Source organism: Sus scrofa, chromosome 13, assembly GCF_000003025.6.
Source record: "Sus scrofa isolate TJ Tabasco breed Duroc chromosome 13, Sscrofa11.1, whole genome shotgun sequence".
NCBI classification, from domain to species: Eukaryota; Metazoa; Chordata; class Mammalia; order Artiodactyla; family Suidae; genus Sus; species Sus scrofa.
In genome coordinates this window covers 74,874,911-74,897,863 of record NC_010455.5, presented here as the reverse complement: position 1 = coordinate 74,897,863, position 22,953 = coordinate 74,874,911, and the positions used below count along the sequence as shown (strand labels likewise).

The 22,953-nt window shown below is 46.6% G+C and overlaps 1 protein-coding gene across 2 annotated transcripts in view; it reads right to left on the bottom strand.

Annotated features, from left to right (window-relative positions):
* The window catches only part of TF (porcine inhibitor of carbonic anhydrase), a 44,558-nt gene that overhangs the window by 9,196 nt on the left and 12,409 nt on the right, over positions 1 to 22,953 (bottom strand). The window contains exons 3-12 of one of the 2 annotated variants that reach the window (XM_021068520.1): positions 19,817 to 19,925; positions 18,512 to 18,673; positions 17,398 to 17,545; positions 16,351 to 16,406; positions 11,171 to 11,349; positions 9,693 to 9,864; positions 8,428 to 8,576; positions 5,631 to 5,721; positions 4,613 to 4,669; positions 1,382 to 1,552 (exon numbers count right to left, since the gene is read on the bottom strand). In XM_021068520.1, the coding sequence (XP_020924179.1) occupies positions 1,382 to 1,552; positions 4,613 to 4,669; positions 5,631 to 5,721; positions 8,428 to 8,576; positions 9,693 to 9,864; positions 11,171 to 11,349; positions 16,351 to 16,406; positions 17,398 to 17,545; positions 18,512 to 18,673; positions 19,817 to 19,925 (1,294 nt within the window). 2 annotated transcript variants of the gene reach the window in all.

Here is a 22,953-nt window from a genome sequence, read left to right as displayed (position 1 = left end):
TAAGAAAGTAGCTATCATTAATAAGTCTACAAATAGCAAATGCTGGAGAGGGTGTAGAGAAAAGGGAACCTCTTTCACTATTGGTGGGAATGTAAATTGGTACAACCACTATGGAAAACAGTATGGAGGTTCCTCAGAAAACTAAATATGGAAATACTATATGATCCAGCAATGCCACTTCTGGGCATATATCCAGTCAATACTTTTCATTAAAAAGATACATGCACCCCTATGTTCATTGCAGACTATTCACAATAGCCAATACAGGAAAACAACCTAAATGCCCATCAACGATGAATGGATTATGAAGATGTGGTACATATACATAATGGAACACTACTCAGCCATAAAAAGGAACAACATAATGCCATGTGCAGCAACACGGACGCAACTAGAGGTGATCATACTAAGTGAAGTTAATCAGAAAGAGAAAGACAAATACCATATCATATCATTTACATGTGGAATCTAAAATATGGCACAGATTAACCTATTTATAGAAAGAAACAGACTCACAGACATGGAGAACAGACTCGTGGTTGCCAAGGGGGAGGGGGAGGGAGTGGAATGGACTGGGAGTTTGGGGGCAGTAGATGCAAACTATTACATTTAGAATGGACAGGCAGGAGTTCCCGTCGTGGCTCAGCGGAGACAAATCTACCTAGTATCCATGAAGATGCAGGTTCGATCCTTGACCTCGCTCAGTGGGTTAAGGATCCAGTGTTTCTGTGGCTGTGGTGTAGGCTAGCAGCTACAGCTCCGATTTGACCCCTAGCCTGGGAAACTCCATATGGCACAGGTGTGGCTCTAAAAAAAGAACAAAAAAAGAATAAAATGGATAAGCAATGAGGTCCTGCTGTATAGCACAGGGAACTATATCGAATCATTTGCAATAGAACATGATAGAAGATAATACAAGAAAAAGAATGTATATATATATATATATGTGACTGGGTCGCTTGCTGCACAGACGAAATTCAAAGAACATTGTAAATGAATCATAATAGAACATTTTTTTCATTTAAAAAAAAAGCAGCCAATTCGGTTTATATGGGAAAACAATACATACACACAAACCCACACCCATCACATGTGCACACCTACACATTATTTTTACTTTGCAGCTCTGGCTTCTTCCCTGAGCCAGAGGAAAGACATAAAGAGTTGAGTGTTTCCCTGAGAGTTGTCCTTTGGGACCAGCCATTCCCCTGGGATGCCACGGGAGAAGAGATTGAGAGCCCTGCTAGGGAGATGTGAAGCACACCTACATGGCCGTCTAGCCCTTGAGCGCACCAGCCACTTGGCCATTCACTGAACCTCTCCCCTACACAGGCACAGGCCAAGGGAAGGGCTGCCACACCACCACCCAGAGCACACTTACCAAGTTTACAGGACCCGGTTTGGTTGTATATGAAACCCATGGGGATGATCCAGCCTGCGGAAGTGCCAACAGCTGTGTGGCAGGACTTCTTGCCTCTCAGGGAGTTCCAGGTGAGGTCAGCATCTGACTTCTTGACCACGGCCACGACATAATAACCTTGGGACAGAGACACTGAGGTGCAATTTCAATACCTTCAGGGCCATCCAAAAATGTACATCAGAGCTGCTGGGCTAGCTGCCACCTGCCACTCTCCCAGGGAGGGGGCACAGCTTATGGCCCTCACCTTACTCCAGCAGGGGCAGAAGATCCTCCCTGTAACCATCACCGATAGTAACTGGGCCAAGAGTCTGATTCTGCTGTTTTGCAGGTATGTCTTCATACACACACTCACCAATATTTACACACACACACACACACACACACACACACTTATAAGCTACATACTTTTCCAATGGGATGCTGCTATATATTCTTCCCTGTGAGTTGCTTCATTCTTCCTTGATGACATGCTGCCAACACCTCTTGATTCAGGTTTATAACAATAATACCATTTTCTAATAATGACAATTTAATATCTTCTTATATCTTCTTATATATATTTGTCTTTTTAGGGCTGCATCCATAGCATATGGAGGTTCCTGGGCTAGGTGTGGAATGGGAGCTGTAGTCTCTGGCCTACACCATAACCGCAGCAATGTCAGGTACGAGCCGCATCTGTGACCTACACCATAGCTCGTGGCAACGCCAGATCCTTAACCCACTGAGGGAGGCCAGGGATTGAACCTGCATCCTCATGGATCCTAGTCAGATTAGTTTCTTCTGAGCCACAATGGGAACTCCCCCAGTATATTTTAAAATCCCTTTTTCTTATCCTACCTCATTTGCTTCCAAAATAATGCCGAATATCTTGGGGGGGCATTCTTGTCTTGCTCCTGATTTTTATGGGAACACCATTGATATTCGACATATTCCTATCCCAATGTTCTGTAACACAATTGTGCTTGTTGAATAAGGCCTAAGCTGCAAGGCTGAATGTATACAATTGGAATCGAGGGTAATGTGGTTCACCACCACCATGCCCACCACACCCAGAACACACACACACACACACACACACACACACACACACACACACACACACACACACACCCTTACTTGCTGCTGTGGTAAGTATATTCTATTTACTAAAGCCTGGAAAAGTTGGGAGTCAATTTGGCAGTTTGTGAAGACCTGCCTTGTCAGTTACTAAATGACCTCGGACAAGTCACTCAGCCTCTAGGATCCCAGTCTCTCCTCAGTAAAGTGGTAAGAGTAATACCCTTGCAGGGGGGTATTTAGAGGAACGAGATGAACTAATAGGAGCGTACTGCACCCTAGGAATGGGAAGGGAAGGTGACATCGCTAGGTTTCCAATCATGTTGCTAACAGCAAAGGCAGTGCCAGAGTCCCTCTTGATGAAGCAGATTCTCCTGAGGCCTCAGCAAGCTCTTGCCTACCAGACTCAGCAAAACACCGTTACAGTGCCTTTCTTGAGCTGTGACGATGTCTGCACAAATAACATTAATTATTGTCATCTGGTGTGTGTGTGCATGTGTGTGTATGTGTGTGTAGCTTCAGGGTTAACCCCTCTCCATCCTTAATCAAATCTAACCTTCTCCATCACTCTGAACCAGCTCCTAAGCATCCTCATTGGCCTACATGTGTGTTTGACTTTACATTCTAGAAATTCATGAGGCAACTGGAGTTCTTTCTAACTTCATGTGTTCTATAATCAGAACAATGAAATGCCAGCCCTTAGGATTGGGGATACACCCAGTTCAGAGAAGACTGTTAGCCATGAAAGTGACAGGGCAGAAGAAGAACATATCCCAGGGCTGGAGTCCTGCTGCACTCAAAGCAGAGCTGCTGCCAGATAAGTGGCCTCTACTCCTGAGGCCTTTGTGGAGGTGGGTGGACTCTCTGGCCCCAAGTTTGTGCTATGATACCCCAAACTCACCCACCTCCCCCAGCTTTCCTGTCTCATAAGAAATTGCAGGAGTTCCCATTGTGGCTCAGCAAGTTACACACCTGATTGGTATCCATGAGGATTCGGGTTTGATCCCTGGCCTCACTCAGTGGATTAAGTATCCAGCATTGTCTTGAGCTGTGGAGTAGGTCGCAGACATGGCTCAGATCCCATGTTGCTGTGGCTGTGGCATAGACTGGCAGCTGCAGCTCCTTTTGGACCCCTAGCCTGGGAGCTTACATATGCTGCGGATGAGGTGCTAAAAAGAAAAAAATAAATCCGAACCCAAGTGAATACCTGTTTCCATCTCAGGATCCTCCATCACCATGGTTTTCAAAGTTTAATTGCATTAGAATCAGACTGCAGCCTTGTTAAAACAGAGCGGCGGCCCCATCCTCCAACTCCACACATCAAGAAGTCTGACTCAATAATGTTCATTTCTAACAAGTTCTCAGGTGATGCTTATGCTGCTGGTCCAGGCACCACACCAGACAAAGACCCAGGGCTCTAGCTAATGCCCAAGATTAGGGGCCTCCGAGACAGACCCTCTTTGCCCATGTGCAGATACAGATGGCAAAACTTGGCCCCTGGTCTCCTGTTCTCAAGAGGAGATGGACTCCCTTGCTATTCAGATCCAGCCACGAAAAGCTAAAGGGTTGATTTCATTTTCCCCCTCCTCCTCCTCCTCCTCATTAGCAGCATCTGTGAGTCCCTTCCTCCTCCCATGAGGCCTCCACTGGGCCCCAGGAATGGTCAGGATCAGGCTCCTGCCCCAGGGCTGACCTCCCTGTAGAGATGGGTGGCAGCCTGTAACCGGACCCCTGTGGTGGGTCAGGAGGAGCTAAGCCTTCTGGCCACAGCACCTCAGCTCAAATGCAGGTACAGCCACCTCCCAGGTGGGTGGCCCTGGGCAAGTCACACAGCCCTGAGCTTCACTTTCCCATCTAGGTGACTTGGACAGTAATGCCCACATTCTAGGGCAGAACGCTGGGTAGAGTGAGCAGGAACAGGGCAAGCAGGAGTCCCCTGTCCACCGTGGGGTGCCTGACGACAGTAATTACTACACAGCTCACCACAGACTTGCTCCTTCACAGTGAATTGAGGCAGCGCCATCTTTTTTTTTTTTTTTTTACAACTCTAGTAACTTTCACTTATTTGTAGACTTGCCTCACCATCTCCCTGATAACAGTCCTTTACCTTTGAGCCCCTGTGTTATTCTGACTCACCTTCCACAGGTGTATTCACACACTTAGACCCAAACCGCTCTTTGCCATCTTGAGACACTAAAAAGGAAAAGACAGGGTAGATGGCCTTAAACTCCCACATTATTCAAGTCATGATTTTCTCAATCTCAACAGTCAAGAATAATATGAGAAATGCTAACTCAGCGGTGGGCCATTGGCCATCAACCAGCCAGGATCTGGGAAGCTTCCATTGTGGCTCAGCAGGTTAAGAACCCGACACAGTATCTTTGAGGATGTGGGTTCAATCCCTGGCCTCGCTCAGTGGGATAAGGATCCAGTGTTGCTGTGGCTGTGGCATACGCTGGCAGCTGCAGCTCTGTTTGACCCCCCTAGCTTGGGAACTTCCATATGCTGCAAGTGTGGCTATAAAAAGAAAAAAAATTGGGGTGGCTTCCATCTTCTCACCTATGACAGAATGTGTCTTCCTCTGCCCTCAACAGTGGGGTCAGCCAGAACACTTGTCCTCCTGAGTTGGTGGGCAACTTTTTTTTTTTTTTGTCTTTTTAGGGCCGCACCCACGGCATATGGAGGTTCCCAGGCTAGAAATCGAACTGGAGCTGTGGCTGCAGGCCTTCTGAGTCTCAACCAACACCACAGCTCATGGCAACACTGGATCCTTAACCCACTGAGTGAGGCCAGGGATCAAATCTGCATCCTCATGGATGCTAGTTGGGTTCATTAACCACTGAGCCACGACGGAAACTTCAGTGGGCAACTCTTAACTCAAGGACAGTTTGGCAAACCTTGTGGCCAGCTCGATGCCATGCCCTTCAACCTCACTCTTTAAGTCATAAAGGTGCTATTTTGATTTCTTTCTGACTAACTCCCCCTTCTCTATCTTAATTGGTTCTGACTCTGGGGAAGATAGATGTTATCTATTAGCCCTCTATGCTCCAACAGTAGCTATTGTTATGTCTGCACTGAACTAAATTATTTCCTCATCTTTCTATGTCTATGGCCCAGAGGGAAGAAAACACAAGAGACCCTTTGCTTCACTCACAGTAGTTCTCTGCCAGGACAGGCACCAGACCACACTTGCCCGCTGTGTAGAGGAAGCCTCCATCCAAGCTCATAGCATCAGCCTCTCCTTTCTGCAGTTAAGAAATAAATCAATAATAACACAAAAGTGAGGCTGTTGTTCTGACTCACCCTCAGAGACTCCGTGTCAGATGTCCTTGTGATAAACCAAATGGTGGATTACCCAAAGTTTTTGGCACATAGACAGGGTTTAGAAAACTGGAAGTGCCTTTAGCCAGTTGACCCAGGAGCAAGCACTCAACCCAGGTCACGCTCTCTGTTCATCTCTGTGTCCCCCATGAGACCCCATTCTGAATACTTGACATTCCCTCACCACACTTTCTTTGCAACCACTGTCACTCACTCAACAAGCCACACAGTTAGGCTCAGGGTATGTATTTAATCTGTTCCAAATGGCAGCACTGGGTTCTATTCCTATAACCCCATTAGCATTCCACTCTAATCAAATCAATAATTAACTTATGATTTTAATCAATGAATGTTTCCAACAACAGAGCAAAAAAAAAAAAATGTGTACTTATAGTCACAGATTAGGTCATCAGGGAAAAAACACACAGAAACAGGCATGCTCTTTGCTCTTCCTCTGTTAACTGCCCTTCTAGAAACCTATGTTAAAACAGTAGTAACTATAGAAACAAAAGTGTGTCAAGGAGTTCCCTTTGTGTCTCAGCGGTTAACGAACACAACTAGGATCCATGAGGATGAGGGTTCCATCTGTGGCCTCGCTCAGTGGGTTAAAGATCCAGTGTTGCCGTGAGCTGTGATGTAGGTCACAGATGTGACAGATCTGGGTTCTGTGGCTGTGGCGTAGGCTGGCAGCTGTAGCTCTGATTCAACCCTTGGCCTAGGAACTTCCATACACTGTGGGTGTGGCCCTAAAGAAAAAAGCAAAAAACAACAAAAAAAGTGTATCAGTTCCTTACTATGTGCCAGGCCTTTTTCTAAACACTTTATGGTGATTACCTCATGTATTCTTCACAAAGTCAAATAAGGCAGGTACGTAATGCTCCCCCCCTTACACTTAAGTAAACTGAAGCAGAGAGAGGTTGCAATTTATCCAAGAGATGATCACTAAGACTTACACTTTGGTAGTTTTATTCTTTAGCTTCTGTTCACAACCACTATGCAACACAGCTTCCAGCCCTGATGGCTCCAAGGGGACACATCTCTAAATACTATTCTGCGTACATTTTCTTCATCCATAAAATGGGTGAAAAGTTTACATCATAGGTTTATTATGAGAATTAAATGAATTAATGCAAGTGAAAAGCTCCTATACACACGTGGCACATAGCAAGTAACTCCAGATATATTCACTGTCATTAACAGTAAAGATATATTGAGAAATATCGATGGGTAGAGAACAAAAATCTCCAATCCTATAATATCTATAGTAGCAAAGGATTTGGAAATAATTCAAGTACAGGCATTTAAAAATTGATTAAATAAATTGAGGCAAAAAGAAGTTCCCTTTGTGGCTTAGCAGATTATGAACCTGACCTAGTCTCCATGAGGATGTGGGTTCCATCCCTGGCCTTGCTCAGTGGGTTAAGAATCCAGCATTGGGAGTTCCTGTTGTGGCTCAGTGGTTAATGAACCTGACTAGGACCCATGAGGATGCAGGTTCAGTCCTTCACATTGCTTAGTGGGTTAAGGATCCAGCATTGCTGTGAGCTGTGGTGTAGGTCATAGACATGGCTCTGATCCTACGTTGCTATGGCTGAGTTGCAGGCTGGCAGCAGCAGCTCCAATTTGACCCCTAGCCTGGGAACCTCCATATATAGCGGGCGTGGACCTAAAAAAAAAAAAAAAAAAAAAAAAAAAGAATCCAGCATTGCCACAAGTTGTGGCATAGGCTGGCAGCTGAAGCTCCAATTTGACCTCTGGCCTGGGAACTTCCCTATGCTAAAGGTGTGGCCATAAAAAGAAAAAAAAATGAGACAGAAATATTTGGTGGGCTATTATGCAGCCTTTAAAAACATATTTCAAATGATTCTTTCATTATCTAAAAAAAGTGTATCAGCTGTACTCAAGAACTGAAATAGTAACAATTCCTAACATGTATTAATTGCTTATTATATGCCAGGTGAACTTACAAGCACTCATATTCACTTAATTCTTATAATTGACAAGTTTAGGAGACTATCTAAATTGCAAGGCCTTAATATTATGGGCTGGTCCTAGGGAGATTTATCAAAATCATGATCTTCTTACGAAAATTGTAGTCTCTCCTGTTTGTCAATTGTTCCACTTTTATTTATAAACTTTTTTTTTCTGATTTCAAAAATATCTGCTCATAAAGAAAATGGACAGGTAAGAGCCAACACTACAGCATAACTCAGAAATTATGTGGTACTGAGTTCTGAGTTATGGAGTTACAAACAGTATTTTTCATTTCTCTTCTGCATGTGATATTTTATCACCAAAAAACCCCCCAAAAGAAAATCTTAACCTTTCCAAAGGACTGAAAAGGTTGATTTGCTTTCACATTCCACAGGAGCCCTGACCACACCCTGGGCTGTCATCCCACTTCTTAAGCAGGGCCCCTCCGAGCTCCCTGGACTCCAGAGCTGAGTCTGGGTCTGGGGCTGCTCTGTGTTTTCAAGTTTCCACCAGGCTGGAGCTGGAGGGGCCTGTGAGGGCAGTGGGTGGGGCTCTGGAGCGTGGGGGGCAGCCCACAACAGGTTCTTCTCAGCCTTGAGGCTGATGGAAAGGCATCCGGGAAGGGCCCCAGCTTTCAACGGGGGGGCCCTCCTTACCGCGATGGCAGCGATGCAGTCCTCCATGGTGTCCTCCGAGTTGCAATTCAAGATGCCGCCGCTCAGGACACTCCAGCTGTCACACTTGGTCCTCTCGTGCTGGCCTACTGCACACCACATCACCCTCTGGGGTTCTTCTGTCCCTTGGACTGGTGGAGAAGAAACAGCGATGGGTCTAGTGTCTCTGGCTTCCCAGTGGCTGCCCAAGGGGCCCTTCTTAACAGCAACAGAGTTGGCATGTCTCATGCCCATGCCACCGCTTGTAAATGGGATGACAGAGCAGTGAAGGCAAGGGCAACCCCCCTCGTGGCCTCCCCTTGAGGAGGGCCTCTCTGAGCACCAGACAAGCTCAGGGCCTTCTGGGGTTCTCTCTTACAGGATGGGATTCTCCCATCTGGGGAGTGTTCCTAGTTGGAAGCCAGGGTCATCTGCTCCAGGTGGGCTTGCTTGCTTCCCTCCACCCAATGTCTTTGCTCCCCAAGTATGCCCACAATCACAGTGGCTTTGGGAGATGTTCAATAACAACTGGCTAAGAGAAGGAAAAGAAAAAAGAAGGAAGGAAGAAACCAACCATGGAGATCCAAAGGAAGGCAAGAGCTGGATCAAAACCCTCTGAAAGGGAGCTTCCTTCGTGGCTCAGCAGTTAACGAACATGACTAGAATCCATGAGGATGTAGGTTCTATCCCTGGCTTAGCTCAGTGGGTTAAGGATCCTTGGACATGAGCTGTGGTATAGGTTGCAGATGCAGCTTGGATCTGGTATTGCCTTGGCTGTGGTGTAGGCTGGTGGCTACAGCTCCAATTTGACCCTAAGCCTGGGAACTTCCATATGCCACGGGTGTGGCCCTAAAAAGCAAAAAAGAAAAAAGCAACAACAACAAAAAACTCCTCTGAAATTCTAGCTCTGTTCCTGATGGTGGCAGAGGTCCCTGCTCCAGATTAGGATGGGTTGTTTTTCCCCCACAAATAGACCTACTGCGGGGTGGGGCAACCCTGGGTAACCCAAAGGAGCCAGGACCATCATTACTTCAAGTTGCTTGTAGGCTGAAAGTTTTCCAAACCCAGACTGTGATCCCATAATTCAGGCCTTTCCCCAGCTCAGCAGAAAATCACTGCATGAACTCAGTCTAGTAGGCAGCTTCCTCAGGCCCCGCAAGCCAGGGAAGGCCAGGGAAGCCCAGGTGCAGTGAGGCTTGCAAGCACTGGGAAAGCCTCCGTGGCCCCGCAGGCCAGGCTCTCCAGGTCCCTCCCAGGACCTTACACACCTCTCCTTAGATGCTGAATGGCAGCAAAATACTCATATCCCAGATAGAGCTTCGCGTCCATTTTCGGTGGGACTCTTAAAAACCCAAGGCAGGCGTCTGTAAACAGGAGATCCTTCCCATGAGAAGAGCTGAAGAGCTGGAACTCTGCCGACTTGTCTTTTCCAAAATTTTCCTGTTCAAAGGATAAAAGAAACAGTGAAGGAAGGAGGCTGGCAGAGATAAATAAAAGAAAAACACCTCCCCAAACAGACAAGGAGAACAAAAAGGGAGGGAAATCTGAGTGCCCGAGAGTGATGACTGAGTAAGGCCCTCCAGTGTCCCTATGGCTCAAATAAGTCTTCTCCAGTAAATGCTTTCCTGAAATCCCAGCTTGTGTGCATTTTGAAGCCTCAGGGAAACTGCCAGGGGCTGTCCCCCAGGTCTGTATAAAGGGTAATGATTGCCATGGCTAAGCAGCTGCCTCTCTCCTATGCCTCAGCCTTGTTGCTGGACATCTGATCACCCCGGGGGGTTCTGATGGGCTTCATCCTGGAGCAGGTGGTGATCCAGGACCATCAAGCCTGGAGGTCAGGAGTCTTGGACACGTCTGCAGGCCCAGGCCTGCCAGTGAAGGACTTTAACCAGTCACTTCCTCTCTGTGGCCCCCAAAGAAATGAAGGGCTCTTTGCTTTTGACTCCTGCTAATTGGCCCAAAGCCACGCCTGACTGTAGCTGACGCTCTTTGCAATGTCTGTCTGCTTTTTGCTGTTGCAGTGAGTTTGCATGAAATGTCACTGGCTGCCTTCTCTGGAAAACACCCACACTTCCTTGGAGTGCCCACAGCTTACTTCCTGGGGCCCAGAAAACTTCCCAGATACACCCTGAAAATCAGACCCTTGAACAGACACAGTCCATGCCCCCTGCCCCCAAAGTGGCGCCCTCTGGTGATGATCTGTGTGTATGACGTGTGTAACTTCCACAGTCGTCTGTAAGTAACCCAAGGGCAGGTCTTTGTCTAGTTCATCTCTGAACGCCCAGTGCTGAGCAGAGGGTGCTGCCAGAGGTGGGAGAGGTGGCAAATGAGGGCGGGCTGGGGGAGAGGGCCTCTAGCGTAGGACATAAAATGCTCACGCCGGGGACAGCCACTGAGAGGTCCCTAGCCAATGGGATAAGAGGGGAGCACCTCATGGAGGAGAGGCATCTGCGCTGCAGTCTGAGGACCCCTTAGAACTAAGAAGAATAAAAAGGGGGCAATGAGGGGCTTCTGCAGAGTTTTTGGCCCACTGTGTCACTGATACCACGTGAGGGAGTTTTAAGGTTATTGTTGCCCACTATGTATCCAGACTGAGTGCTTATCAGTGGAATGGAGGACGAATGGCATGGTTCCTGCTGTGCCCGACACCCAGGGCTTCCAGAGTGGCTGGAAAGGAATGAAGGAAAGCACCCCAAATCCAAGCAGGGACCCCTACACAGGAGGAGAGGACGGTGGGTGGGGATACCTGAGCCTGGTTGAGAAGCTCCCAGATCAAGTCCTCCTTGCCATCCACACTCCGGGCCACAACGGCGTGGGAAGGGACCTGTGCCAGGTAGCAGTTCTCGTAGTCATCCACAGGCCTCCTGGTGTTGTCCTTGCAGAGCAGCTCGTACTGGTCCCTGTCAGCCTTGTCAGGCAGGTTTTCTGGGGAGGGAAGCCCAGGTGAGTGGACCACAGGCAGAGCATGAGCTGCAGTGCCTGACCCTCCCTGAATCCCAGATTGTTTGGGGATTTGTTGAAATAACTTTCTAAGCTCAAAATGGAGCCACTCCTTCCTGGGAGGCCACATTAGCACCGAAACTTAAATAACTTCTGTGTGCCTGTAAGTGCCCCAGTTGATCAGAAATGCAGTCCATCCAGCCCCCAAGGCCAGACCAGTTCTGGGCTCTACACTGACTTCCTTCTTCCTTCTCACCCCAAGCAGAGTGGACCACGCAGCCCCAGCCAATCACACATTACCTGTCTCTTCCTTGTTCTTTACTCTTTATCCTATCAAAGTTTCCTGCCTTCTGCCCCATTTCGCAGTCCTCTGAACAGAGACTGCCCATCTCAAGAAGTGTGTTTGTATCACCTCGACTGTTTTCTTTAATCATTTATAACAGCCTGAAGAGGAGTACAGGGAATCTTTTCCAAATACATTTTATGAGAGTTCCCATTGTGGCACAGCGGAAACAAATCAGACTAGTATCCATGAGGATGTGGGTTTGATCTCTGGCCTCACTCAGTGGGTCAGGGATCCTGTGTCGCCATGAGCTGTGGTGTAGGTAGTAGATGCGGCTCGGATCTGGCGTTGCTGTGGCTGCTGTGTAGACTGGCGGCTATGGCCCTGATTTGACCCCTAGCTTGGGGAACTCCGTATATGGGTGTGGCCCTGAAAAAGCACACACACACAAAAGCAAATGCATTTTAGGCAGATGAGGATGCTGAGGCCTGATTGGCCCAGGGCTCTGCTAACATGAATGGTGACAGCACATATTTTCTCAGTGCTCACAGCCTATCAAAGACAGAGCTGAAGGCTCTCCATGCTCTGTTTTGTTTACCCCCGATAACAACGGGGAGAGACTGGTAATGTGGTTACCCCATCCTGGAGATGAGCAGAAGGATGCTTAGAGGGTAACTCGTCAAAGATTCAGCTAAGTCTGATGCTGACACATCACCCCGCTAGGACAATCCAGGTCCTCGACTAAAGGGACATCCCTTCCCTGGGGGCAAAGCCTGCTAAGGAAAGGTGGCAGAAGAGTTGAGGGCTGGGCAGAGGCCTCAGAGCCCAGTCAGGACTCTCTGTAGGTACAAAGAAGGACCAGAGAGCCTTGTGAGGAAAACAGGCTCTTTGATTCCCCTTGTCTAGGAGCTCTGCATTGAATTGTGTTTCTCTAAAGTTCATAGGTTGAAATTCTAATCCTCAGTAACTCAGAAGGAGACTTGGAAGTAGAAACAGTGCAAATGGAATTAGTTAAGATGAGGTCACAGTGGAGTAGGGTGGGCCCCTAGTTCAGCATGACTGGTGTCCTTATTAAAACGGGAAATTTAGGAGTTCCCGTCATGGCTCAGCAGAAACGAATCCGACTAGGAACCATGAGGTTGTGGGTTCGATCCCTGGCTTCACTCAGTGGGTTAAGGATCCGGCAGTGCCGTGAGCTGTGGTGTAGGCAGCTTGGATCTGACATTGCTGTGGCTCTGGCGTAGGCCAGCAGCTATAGCTCTGATTAGACCTCTAGCCTGGGAACCTCCATATGCCACAGGTGCGACCCTAAAACGACAAAAGACAAAATAAATAAATAAATAAATAAATAAATAAAATGGGAAATTTAGGAGTTCCCTCTGTGGTGCAGCAGGTTAAAGATCCGGCATTGTCATTGCTGTGGTTCAGGTCGCTGCTGGGGCACAGGTTCAGTCCTTAGCCCAGGAACTTCCATATGCCATGGATGTAGCCAAAAAATAAAATAAAATAAATAGAAAAGAAATAAAAGGGGAAACTTGGACACAGACAGACATACACACGGGGAGGATGCCGCATGAAGAGAAAGACAGAGATTGGGGTGATACAAGCACAAGCCAAGGAATGCCGAAAATTGCCGCTAAACCCAGAAGCTACGGGAAGGGCATGAAGCAGGCTGTCTCTCACAGCCCTCAGAAGGAACCAACCCAGCCAACACCTTGATCTTGGAACTCTAACCTTTAGAACTCAGATGATGAACTTCTGTTGCTAAGCCACCCAGTTTGGGATACAGTCAATTCACAATATCCACAGGATCTCTATCTATCTTCTAGGAAGTTCCAAAGAGCAAAACTTTAATTTTCCACCTAGGTAACTATTTATATAGCATTTACATTGTGTTAGGAATTACAAGTAATCTAGAGATGATTTAAAGTATAAGGAAGATGTATATAGGTTATATGTGAACACTACAACATTATAAAGGACTTGAGCATCTGCAGATATTATTATCCTCAGGGGCCCTGGGACAAATCTCCTATGGATACCAAGAGATGACTGTGTTTCGTTCTGGCAGCCCTAGCAAACTCATATAGATCTTAGGTTGATAAAATATCTTATTGAGAGAGAAGGTATAATACAATTAGAGTTCTTGTGAATGGTTCAATTTTAATCAGGCATGGTGCAGAGAAAGTACATTTTAAATCTTTATATTAAACGAAAAATATTGTTTCTAATTTCAGCTCATGCTAGAATTAAAAGAATCAATATGATCCAATAGCTTCCAAAAGAAAGAATTTTTCCATCTCTGTCCCTCTAGGGCCCGGTGGTGGCAGCAGCTCACTACCTACACTCATTTTACCACTACAGCCTAGTGTGTAGTTTCTCAGAAACTTCTACTTAAAAGGCAACAAGGGCTCTCGTGTAACAGTGGACACAGGACTCTTGGCAGAGGGAAATCGGGATGGTCTCAGACAACCGATTGTTTTCAGAAAGTGAGGAGGTTTTCAATACTCTAGGGTGAGTGAAAGATGCTACCCAATGGCCTAACTGTGCTAACTTGAGCAAGCAGAGGAAATAACAATGATAATTATCTGGAACAACCTGATTCTGGGAGATGAAACCCATAGATGACCCCACTAATTCAAATTACTGATAATAAGACATGCCCCAATTGCCGAAATGCTAACAAACCAGGTCAGTGTGTAATAATGAGGGGGACAATGAACTGTGAATGCCTGACCAGGGAAAAAAGATCACTACTCTGCTTTTTTTGTTAATTAAAAAAATTTTTGGGGGGTCTTTTAAGGGCCACACATGTGGCATATGGAAGTTCCCAGGCTAGGGGTCGAATTGAAGCTGCAGCTGCCGGCCTATGTCAAAGCCACAGCAACGAGGGATCCGAGCCGCCTCTGTGACCTACACCACAGCTCCCAGCAACACCAGATCCCCAAGCCACTGAGCAAGGGCAGGGACCGAACCCGAAATCTCATGGTTCCTAGTCGGATTTGTTAACCACTGTGCCACGATGGGAACTCCTGTCAGAAATTTAATTGGCTATAAAATCCAAAATCTGTAAGCTGAATTTGTTTGAAATACTAGTTTGTTTCTGATAAATTGCCCAAAACTCTGTAACAGTGTTTTTTTTTTTTTTTAATATAGAAATAAAGAAGCTGGATAGTAAGTTTGATCCCTGGCCCAGAACAGTGGGTTAGGGATCCAGCGCTGTCACAGCTTTGGCATGGGTCACAACTGGCATGGATCCCTGGCCTGAGAACTCCGTATGCCTTGGGGTGGCCAAAAAAGAAAAAAAAAAGGAAAGAAATAAAGAATAAAAACATTTTTTGGAGTTCCCATCATGGCTCAGTGGTTAACAAATCCGACTAGGAATCTTGAGGTTTCGGGTTCGGTCCCTGCCCTTGCTCAGTGGGTTAAGGATCTGGCGTTGCCGTGAGCTGTGGTGTAGGTCACAGACGCGGCTCGGATCCCACGTTGCTGTGGCGGTGGTGTAGGCCGGCGGCAACAGCTCCGATTAGACCCCTAGCCTGGGAATGTCCATATGCCGAGGAAGCGGCCCAAGAAATAGCAAAAAGACCAAAAAAAAAAAAAAAAAAAAAAAAAATTTCTATCTGACATAGAACACCCTTGTATCACGTAAGATGTTTAAACAAAAGTGTATAGTCTATGCTAGGTTCATTTTAAAAATCAGTGTCTGCTACCTCAAGGAGAATTTTGCATTCTCACTTTTTCTAGGGGCCTTAGTTCTTCACAGCCTGGTGTCTTGCCCTAATAGGAAAGAGAAGTGTAGTGGCCTTTGGGGAGTTCCTGTTGTGGCTGAGTTCCTTGAGGTTGTGGGTTTGATCCCAGGCCAGGCTCAGTGGGTTAAGGATCCAGGGTTGCCATGAGCTGTGACGTAGGTCACAGACTCGGCTTGGCTCTGGCATTGCTGTGGCTCTGGTGTAGGCTGGTAGCTACAGCTGCAATTAGACCCCTAGCCTGGGAATCTCCATATGCCATGGGTGTGGCCCTAGAAAAGACAAAAAAAAAACAAAAAAACAAAACATTTTTTCCCATGGTTGGTAGTAATGCTTTTGCAACAGATTTAATTGTAGATGTGCTAATAACTTCCAAAATCATTATAATAGTTTGTGTTTGCTTTAGGTGGTTAAAGCATTTTGGAGCCATTTATAGTGATGCATTCAGGGAGAATATGATTAGATCTGAAATTGCAGTTTCAGGGACTAAGAGAATCTGATTATTAAAACTTGTTTTGTGTTATTAATTGGTAGGTCATGTTTAAATGTTCAGAAAATTGGAGTTCCTGTCGTGGCTTAGTGGTTAACGAATCCGACCAGGAACCATGAAGTTACGGGTTTGATCCCTGGCCTCGCTCAGTGGGTTAAGAATCCGGTGTTGCTGTGGCTGTGGTGTAGGCCGGCAGCAACAGCTCCAATTAGACCCCCTAGCCTAGGAATCTCCATATGCCACCATTGTGGCCCTAAAAAGACAAAATGACCAAAAAAAAAAAAAATTGTTTAGTAGATTTATAGACTGAACAAACTGAGCCCTAAATAAAGTACAAATAACAGAAATTTTTTTGTATAGAAACTCTATTTCCTTAAAGATTTTGTCACCACCCATCTCTAGATGTAAGGAAACTTTTAGGAAAGAACTAGTTCCCCTGGCCAGGGTGTGGCCCACGCACTTACCGAACACAGTCACATGCCTCACGAAGGCCACGTCCCCAACATCTTCCTGCAGACACCTGAGAAGCACAGCGGCTGTGGTCAGGCCAGTCTCCACACACAGTCTTACCCCTTCCGAAGCAGCCCTGCCCCTCTTCTCCCTAGCCTCTGCCCCAGGGCTTCACCCACAGTTTCCTGGGCTTCAGTCTGCCTCACGGAGGTGATGGTCCTGTCTGAGGAGACTCTGAAGCCCCAGAGCCAAGTCCAGGTCTGAAGCAGGCAGCAGCCCTAAAGCCCCTGGGGAGGGATGGTGCTAAAGAGGGACCCTCACCTTCCTCTTTAGGCAGCCTAAAGCAACAGATTTTTTTTTTTTTTTTGGAAGTATAGTTGATTTACATGTTGTTTTGGTTTCAGGCATACAGCAAAGTGATTCAGTTATGCACACACACACATATATATATACATACTCTTTTTCAGATTCTTTTCCATTATGGGTTATTATAAGATATGAATATAGTTCTCTGCAGTCTACAGTAAGTCATTGTTGTTTATCTATTCAGTTTTTTTAGTTTGTTTGTTTTTTTTGTTTTTTAAAGAAGTATAAGGCCTCTTTCATTGAGGATAACAACTCCAGCTAGCCTTAGATTCTTGGTCAGTTTTGCTCTGGTTCTAAGTGGTACCTACTTTTCTTGCAGTGCGTGGCACATGGAGAGGGGCCTGGAGGGAGGGGGCTAAGCAGGAGGTGGGGAGAGGCAGCAGCATCCCTGACATGAGATGCCAAGTCAAAAGAAGGAGGCCGGGGAGGTCCTGGCCTTTGGTCTGGCCCCAGCCTGTGTCTATGGGTCCCAGAGACCTTGGTCCAGACCCCAGGCTGTGGGGAGAGAGTAGGGGCTCCCCTGCAGAAGACTGCTCCTTGGGCTGGGCAGGAGCCAGGGTGGGCAGAGGGGAGGCACTCAGGGCCTGGGTTTCACACTGTCGCTCCGTGGTCTGGAGCAGGCCTGGCCACTCCCTGTGCCTTGTTTTCCCCAACATCAGAGTGAGGAGGGGGAGAAGAAAGGGGGCCCCACTCACTTGAAGGCGCCCGAGTAGCCGAAGTACCGTTCATGGTTGGAGCAGGCACACTTTTCCACCCCTTTCCCCGCACACAGTTGGCACATTTTGGGGAAGGCCATCCGGTCCGCACAGGGGACGCAGCTGCTAGAGAAGAACTTGGCTGCTGCTGCTCAACACAGACATATGGACCTCAGGGTGTGAGCTGGTAGGATGAGTTACCCATCTACATGGGGGCTGGGCAGGCAGAACTCTCTCTAAACATGCAGGAACCCCTGCCAGCCCTTCCTTATCTCAGGACATGGCCCCACTCACCCCTCTCCTGAGCCTGGGGTGGCTCTCAGGGATCCCTCTTCCAGGAATTTCGGTATGGGGGTTGGGATAACCTGCCTGGTGGTGGTAGGGTGGTGTCAATAGCAGCCTTATAACCACCCAGACAGATGTCCAGCAATGTCTGACACTGAGGCAAGTGGGAACCCCAAGAAAGGGCAACCATGGCCAGAGCTGCGGCCCATCTGGCCCCAGCAGCCCCTAACACAGGTGAAACACGAATGCTGTAGACTTGGGGAGGACTCAAAAAGACAAAACTTTTGTAGAGTGCAGAAAATTTGGCTGTCATCTTTCAGGGGCTGAAAAGGCACCCTAGGCCTTGGCTCACCTTGCCTCATTATAACTGAACAAGAGAAGAGCATACAAAAAAATCATCCCTCTGGGCCACCATCCCCTCTGGCTTTTAACCCAAGCCCTCCCCCAAGGCACTGAGGCCAGACTCTGGGTGGTGCAGTTGTCATCCCTACTGAGTCTTCCTGGGCAGCTGGAAGGGCATTCCCCTTTCTCAGGAGCCTCCACAATGGCCCTTGTCAAGCCAAATTGCTATAGGATTACCGTGAAGGTGGGGCTGTCAGGAGCTGAGAGACAGGGGCTTATTTGTGAGAGAAGGAAAGACAGCTGCCTGTTCCCGAGGGTTGCTGGGGTAGCAAACCCAGCCAGCACATGTGTAAAGCAAGTGGTCCTGAGCCCATCTTGGAGTTTCTGAAACCCACCCACCTGATAGTAATTGTAAGGCCCTACTACAATCCAGGTGGGAATGGGAGTAGAAGCCTGGCCTGAGGGCACCCCCACCCTGCCAGCTTACCTTCTTCCCCTGAGTCAGGAGGAAGAAGTATCCCCATGGGGATGTTCCACCCAGCAGACCAGCCAAGGCCTGTGTGACAGGACTTCTTGCCTCGGAGCTGGCTCAGCTGGAAGTCACTGCCCTTCTTCACCACGGCCACCGCGTAATAGTGGGTTTGTGGATCTGCAAAGGAGCAGAAAAAGAAGGGCCAAAGGAAGATGCCACATCATTGCTACTAATCTGGAGTGTGTGCAATGGGGACCTTCTGGGGATCCTAGGACCTACAGCATCTCCTGCGAAGCAGGCAGAAAAGGAAAGGGAAAGGCCCTTGATTGACAGGAGAAAGAAAACTGCCTTTTCAAGGCAATATACCCTAGTTTTTTGGTTTTGGGTTATTTTTATTTTAAGGAAGTAGCATTTGAAACTATATTTTGCTAAAAAGCATACTTGATTTACATGGCTGTGCCAACTTCTGCTGTACAGCAAAGTGACCCAGTCATACATACATTCTTTTTCTCACATTATCTCCCATCATGTTCTATCCCCTGAGACTGGATACAGTTCCCTGTGCTATACAGTAGGACCTCATTGCTTATCCATTCTAAATCTAAAATAGGGCACAAATGAACCTACCTACAACGCAGAAACAGACTCACACCCTAGTTCTTTTTCTGCACCTGCTATTACAGAGCCTGAAGCTCCCAGTCATTGTGATGTTACTATTTCTCCCCAAGAACTTCTGTCCCTTCTCTGCTTCTCTGTCTGTAGCCCAGACATGAAGGTGAAGGTGTGAGAGGAAGGTACGTGTGGGCATCCCCTGGATTTTGCCAGAGCTCTGAAAGCTGGATTCAAATTGTGGCAGGCCGTGTTCACACACTCACTGGTGACGCGGATGGACCAGCATGGTGGAGGCAAAGTCCCATCCTTCAATCCCCCACAATCTTTCCTGGCAACATTCACAGGCTGGTGTGCTCTCACACCTGCAGGGGACTCTGCCCAGGGAAGGGGCTGTCTGGGCCTATGTGTCTCCAGAGATGGGCTTCCCATTGTGCAACCCTCCTGGGTAGGCACTGGACTCTGGACTCCCCTTCTCACTCAGTAGCACCAATGCCAGGCCCATCAGGATGTGCAAAGTTCCTAGCTTCCCAGAGAGAGCCAAGATCCCAGCCCCCAGGGGTCAGTGAGGTGACAGCCTCATACAGTCCAAAGGGCTCCAGTAACCTTGTCCCCTGCAAGTGTAAGGCTGACAGAGTCCCTGCTTCCCCCACCCCCACCCCCGTGGCTGCTGCGTCAGAACAGAGTCCTGGGTCCCCATGGAGGACACACCATCTTTTGACCCATAGAATTCTGCCACGACAGGCTTCAGGTTGTAGGGGGCCAGGCCTGCCTCAAACACCAAACCTCCATCGATGGTCACAGCATCTGCTTCATTGGCCTGAAAGAGAAGAGGCCAGACATGAACGGGGAGCCCCTCACCTCCAAGGAAGGTTCACCTAACCCTCTGGCAGGGACTCTGGCCCTGTGGACACTTGCACGGCTCAGACCTCCACCTGCCTCGGGTCAGTTCAAAAGCCTTCTCAGTGAGACTGTCCCCAACCATGCTCTTAAAACCACCACCTCACAAATACCAGAAGCCCTCTGTTTTTCTCCTCAACTTTCATCAACCATCTGACAAACTTGTTTCGTTTATTGTTTGTTCTCTCCTTTGGAATGCAAGCTCCACCAAGGTGGGGACATTATTGTTGTGTTGTTTTAGCCTCCTGAGCCTTGGCACCTACTACCAGTAGGTGTTCAATAAATGTTGTTGAGTAAGTGAGTGAATGAATTGTAGGATATTTCCATCCATAAGAAGTCATGTTTGGGAGTTCCCGTCATGGCACAGCGGAAGTGAGTCTGACAAGGAACCATGAGGTTGCGGATTCGATCCCTGGCCCCAGTGGATTAAGGATCTGGCATTGCCATGAGCTGTGGTGTAGGTCACAAATGCAGCTCGGATCCCACATTGCTGTGGCTGTGGCATAGGCCAGCAGCTGTAGCTCTGATCAGACCCCTAGCCTGGGAAACTCCATATGCTGCAGGGGCAGCCCTAAAAAAAAAAAAAAAAAAAAAAAAAAAAAAGTCATGTTTTATACTCTTGGATCTGATTCCCCACTCGAAAATCTATCAGCCAAGGGGTCCTTCCTTTCTGAGAGAAGCAGTAACCTCATAGCCTCTCCCTATCCATCATGGAAAAAAATTATTTTTGCAACTGGAATCTCCCTTACCTATTTCTTTCCTCCCTCACCAACACCACCTCTGATAACCACCTCTGACAACCACAAAGTCTGTATCTTTGACTTTGTTTCTATTTGGTTATGTTTGTTTGTTGAGTTTTTTAGATTCCACATATAAGTGACATCACACAGTATTTGCCTTTCTCTGCCTAACTTATAAATTCATTTAGCAAAACACTCCCAAGGTCCATCCATGTTGTTACAAATGTTAAGATTTCATTCTTTTTTATGGCTGAGTAATATTCCATTGCATCTATGTACCACATCTTCTTTATTTATTCAGCTACTGATGGACACTTGTAAATAATGCTTTTTATTCATTTATTAATTGACATTAAAGTAATTCAGCTTTTGATAAATTTTTTTTTTTGGCTGCACCTGCAGCATGCAAAAGTTCCCAGGCCAGGGATCAAACTCACATCATAGCAGCGACCCGAGTCACAGCAGTGACAATTCTGGATACTTAACCCACTGTACCACAAGGGAACTCTAGCTTTTTATAAATATAATACTATGTTTCCATATACTTGCCTCCCTTTTCCTCACCCCATTTTTTCCTTACATATATTTTATATTATGTATTCATATACATTTCTATAACAAATCAATCTCCACCGTATATTTACATATATATATATTTATGAATGAATTAGAGAAAAATAAAGTTCATGTTCATCTTTATGACCCTTACTGAATATTTCCAATTTATTTTCCAGAAATGATGTAGAAATTTATAACTTATAATGCAAATAGCAATGCATACCAGTTTCACACAAAATTACCAGCAAGAAATGCTATCATTTAAAAAGTATTATTATAGGAGTTCCTGCTGTGGCTCAGCAGTAGTGAACCCGGCATATGGAAGTTCTCAGGCTAGGGGCAGAATTGGACCTGCAGCTGCTGGCCTATGCCACAGCCACAGCAATGTCAGATCCTTAACCCACTGAGTGAGGCAAGGATTAACCCACATCCTCATGGATGCTAGTCGGGTTCATTAACCACTGAGCCACAACGGGAACTCCCTGTGAGTAGTTTTTTATACTTTATTATTCTTAAGCATTCCATATAAATTTAAATGAAATCTTCATATAGCATTTACACTATGCTATTTTGTCATAGCTGATTGAATATATTTTCTGGTATGCTTAGGGTTTTATATTTCTTTTCTTTGTAAGAGATTTAAAATTTTTACATCTCCAAATTTGTCTGCTTTTGTAATTTATCTTGCTATATCTACCTATATTAGCCAAATTGAGTCAAGCTGGGAGTTTATTTGGTAAACAGATTAAAAATCTCAATTGGTTTTATCTCTAAACGGCCATCCAGTTGCACAATGAAAAATCCTTTCTCAGCCATTTTGTTGGGAAGCTTGCCTTATCATACAATATCTAAATCTGCTTAACCAGATTTAGAGTTAGACAGATTCCCATTGTGGAGTTCCCATTGTGGCTCAGCAGTAACAAACCCGGCTGGCCTTGCTCATTGGGTTAAGGATCCGATGTTGCTGTGAGCTGTGGTGTAGGTCACAGACATGGCTTGGATACTGAGTTGCTGTGGCTGTGATGTAGGCTGGCAGCTGCAGCTCCGATTAGACCCCTAGCCTTCGAACTTCCATATGCCACACATGAGGCCCTAAAAAAACAAAAACAAAAAACAAAAAACAAAAACCAACCTCAGTGCCCTAATGTTGGACTTTCATTATAGTTTGCATCTACATCACATCATATAGATAATCAGATAGATGCATGTATGTATAGAAAGCTTCCATGTCTCCCACATCTGTCTGAGGACCCTGCTTTCTGTAATATTATTACTTAATATGCTGTATTTCAGGCAGGCCTCAACCACCCCTCTGCTAAATTTACTTTTCATAATACTATTTTACATTCTCATCCACACTTAAGATTTTTAAAATTATTTCATTGACTTAAATTTTTTTTTTTTTTTTTTTGCTTTTTTAAGGGCCACACCTGAGGATATATGAAAGTTCCCAGGCTAGGGGTCCAATCAGGACTGCAGCTGCCAGCCTACACACAGCCACAGCAACAAGGGATCCAAGCCTCATCTGAAACCTATACCACAGCTCATGACAATGCTGGATCCTTAACCCACTGAGCGAGGCCAGGGATTGAACCTGCAACCTCATGGATACTAGTCAGCTTCGTTACTGCCGAGGCACAATGGAAACTT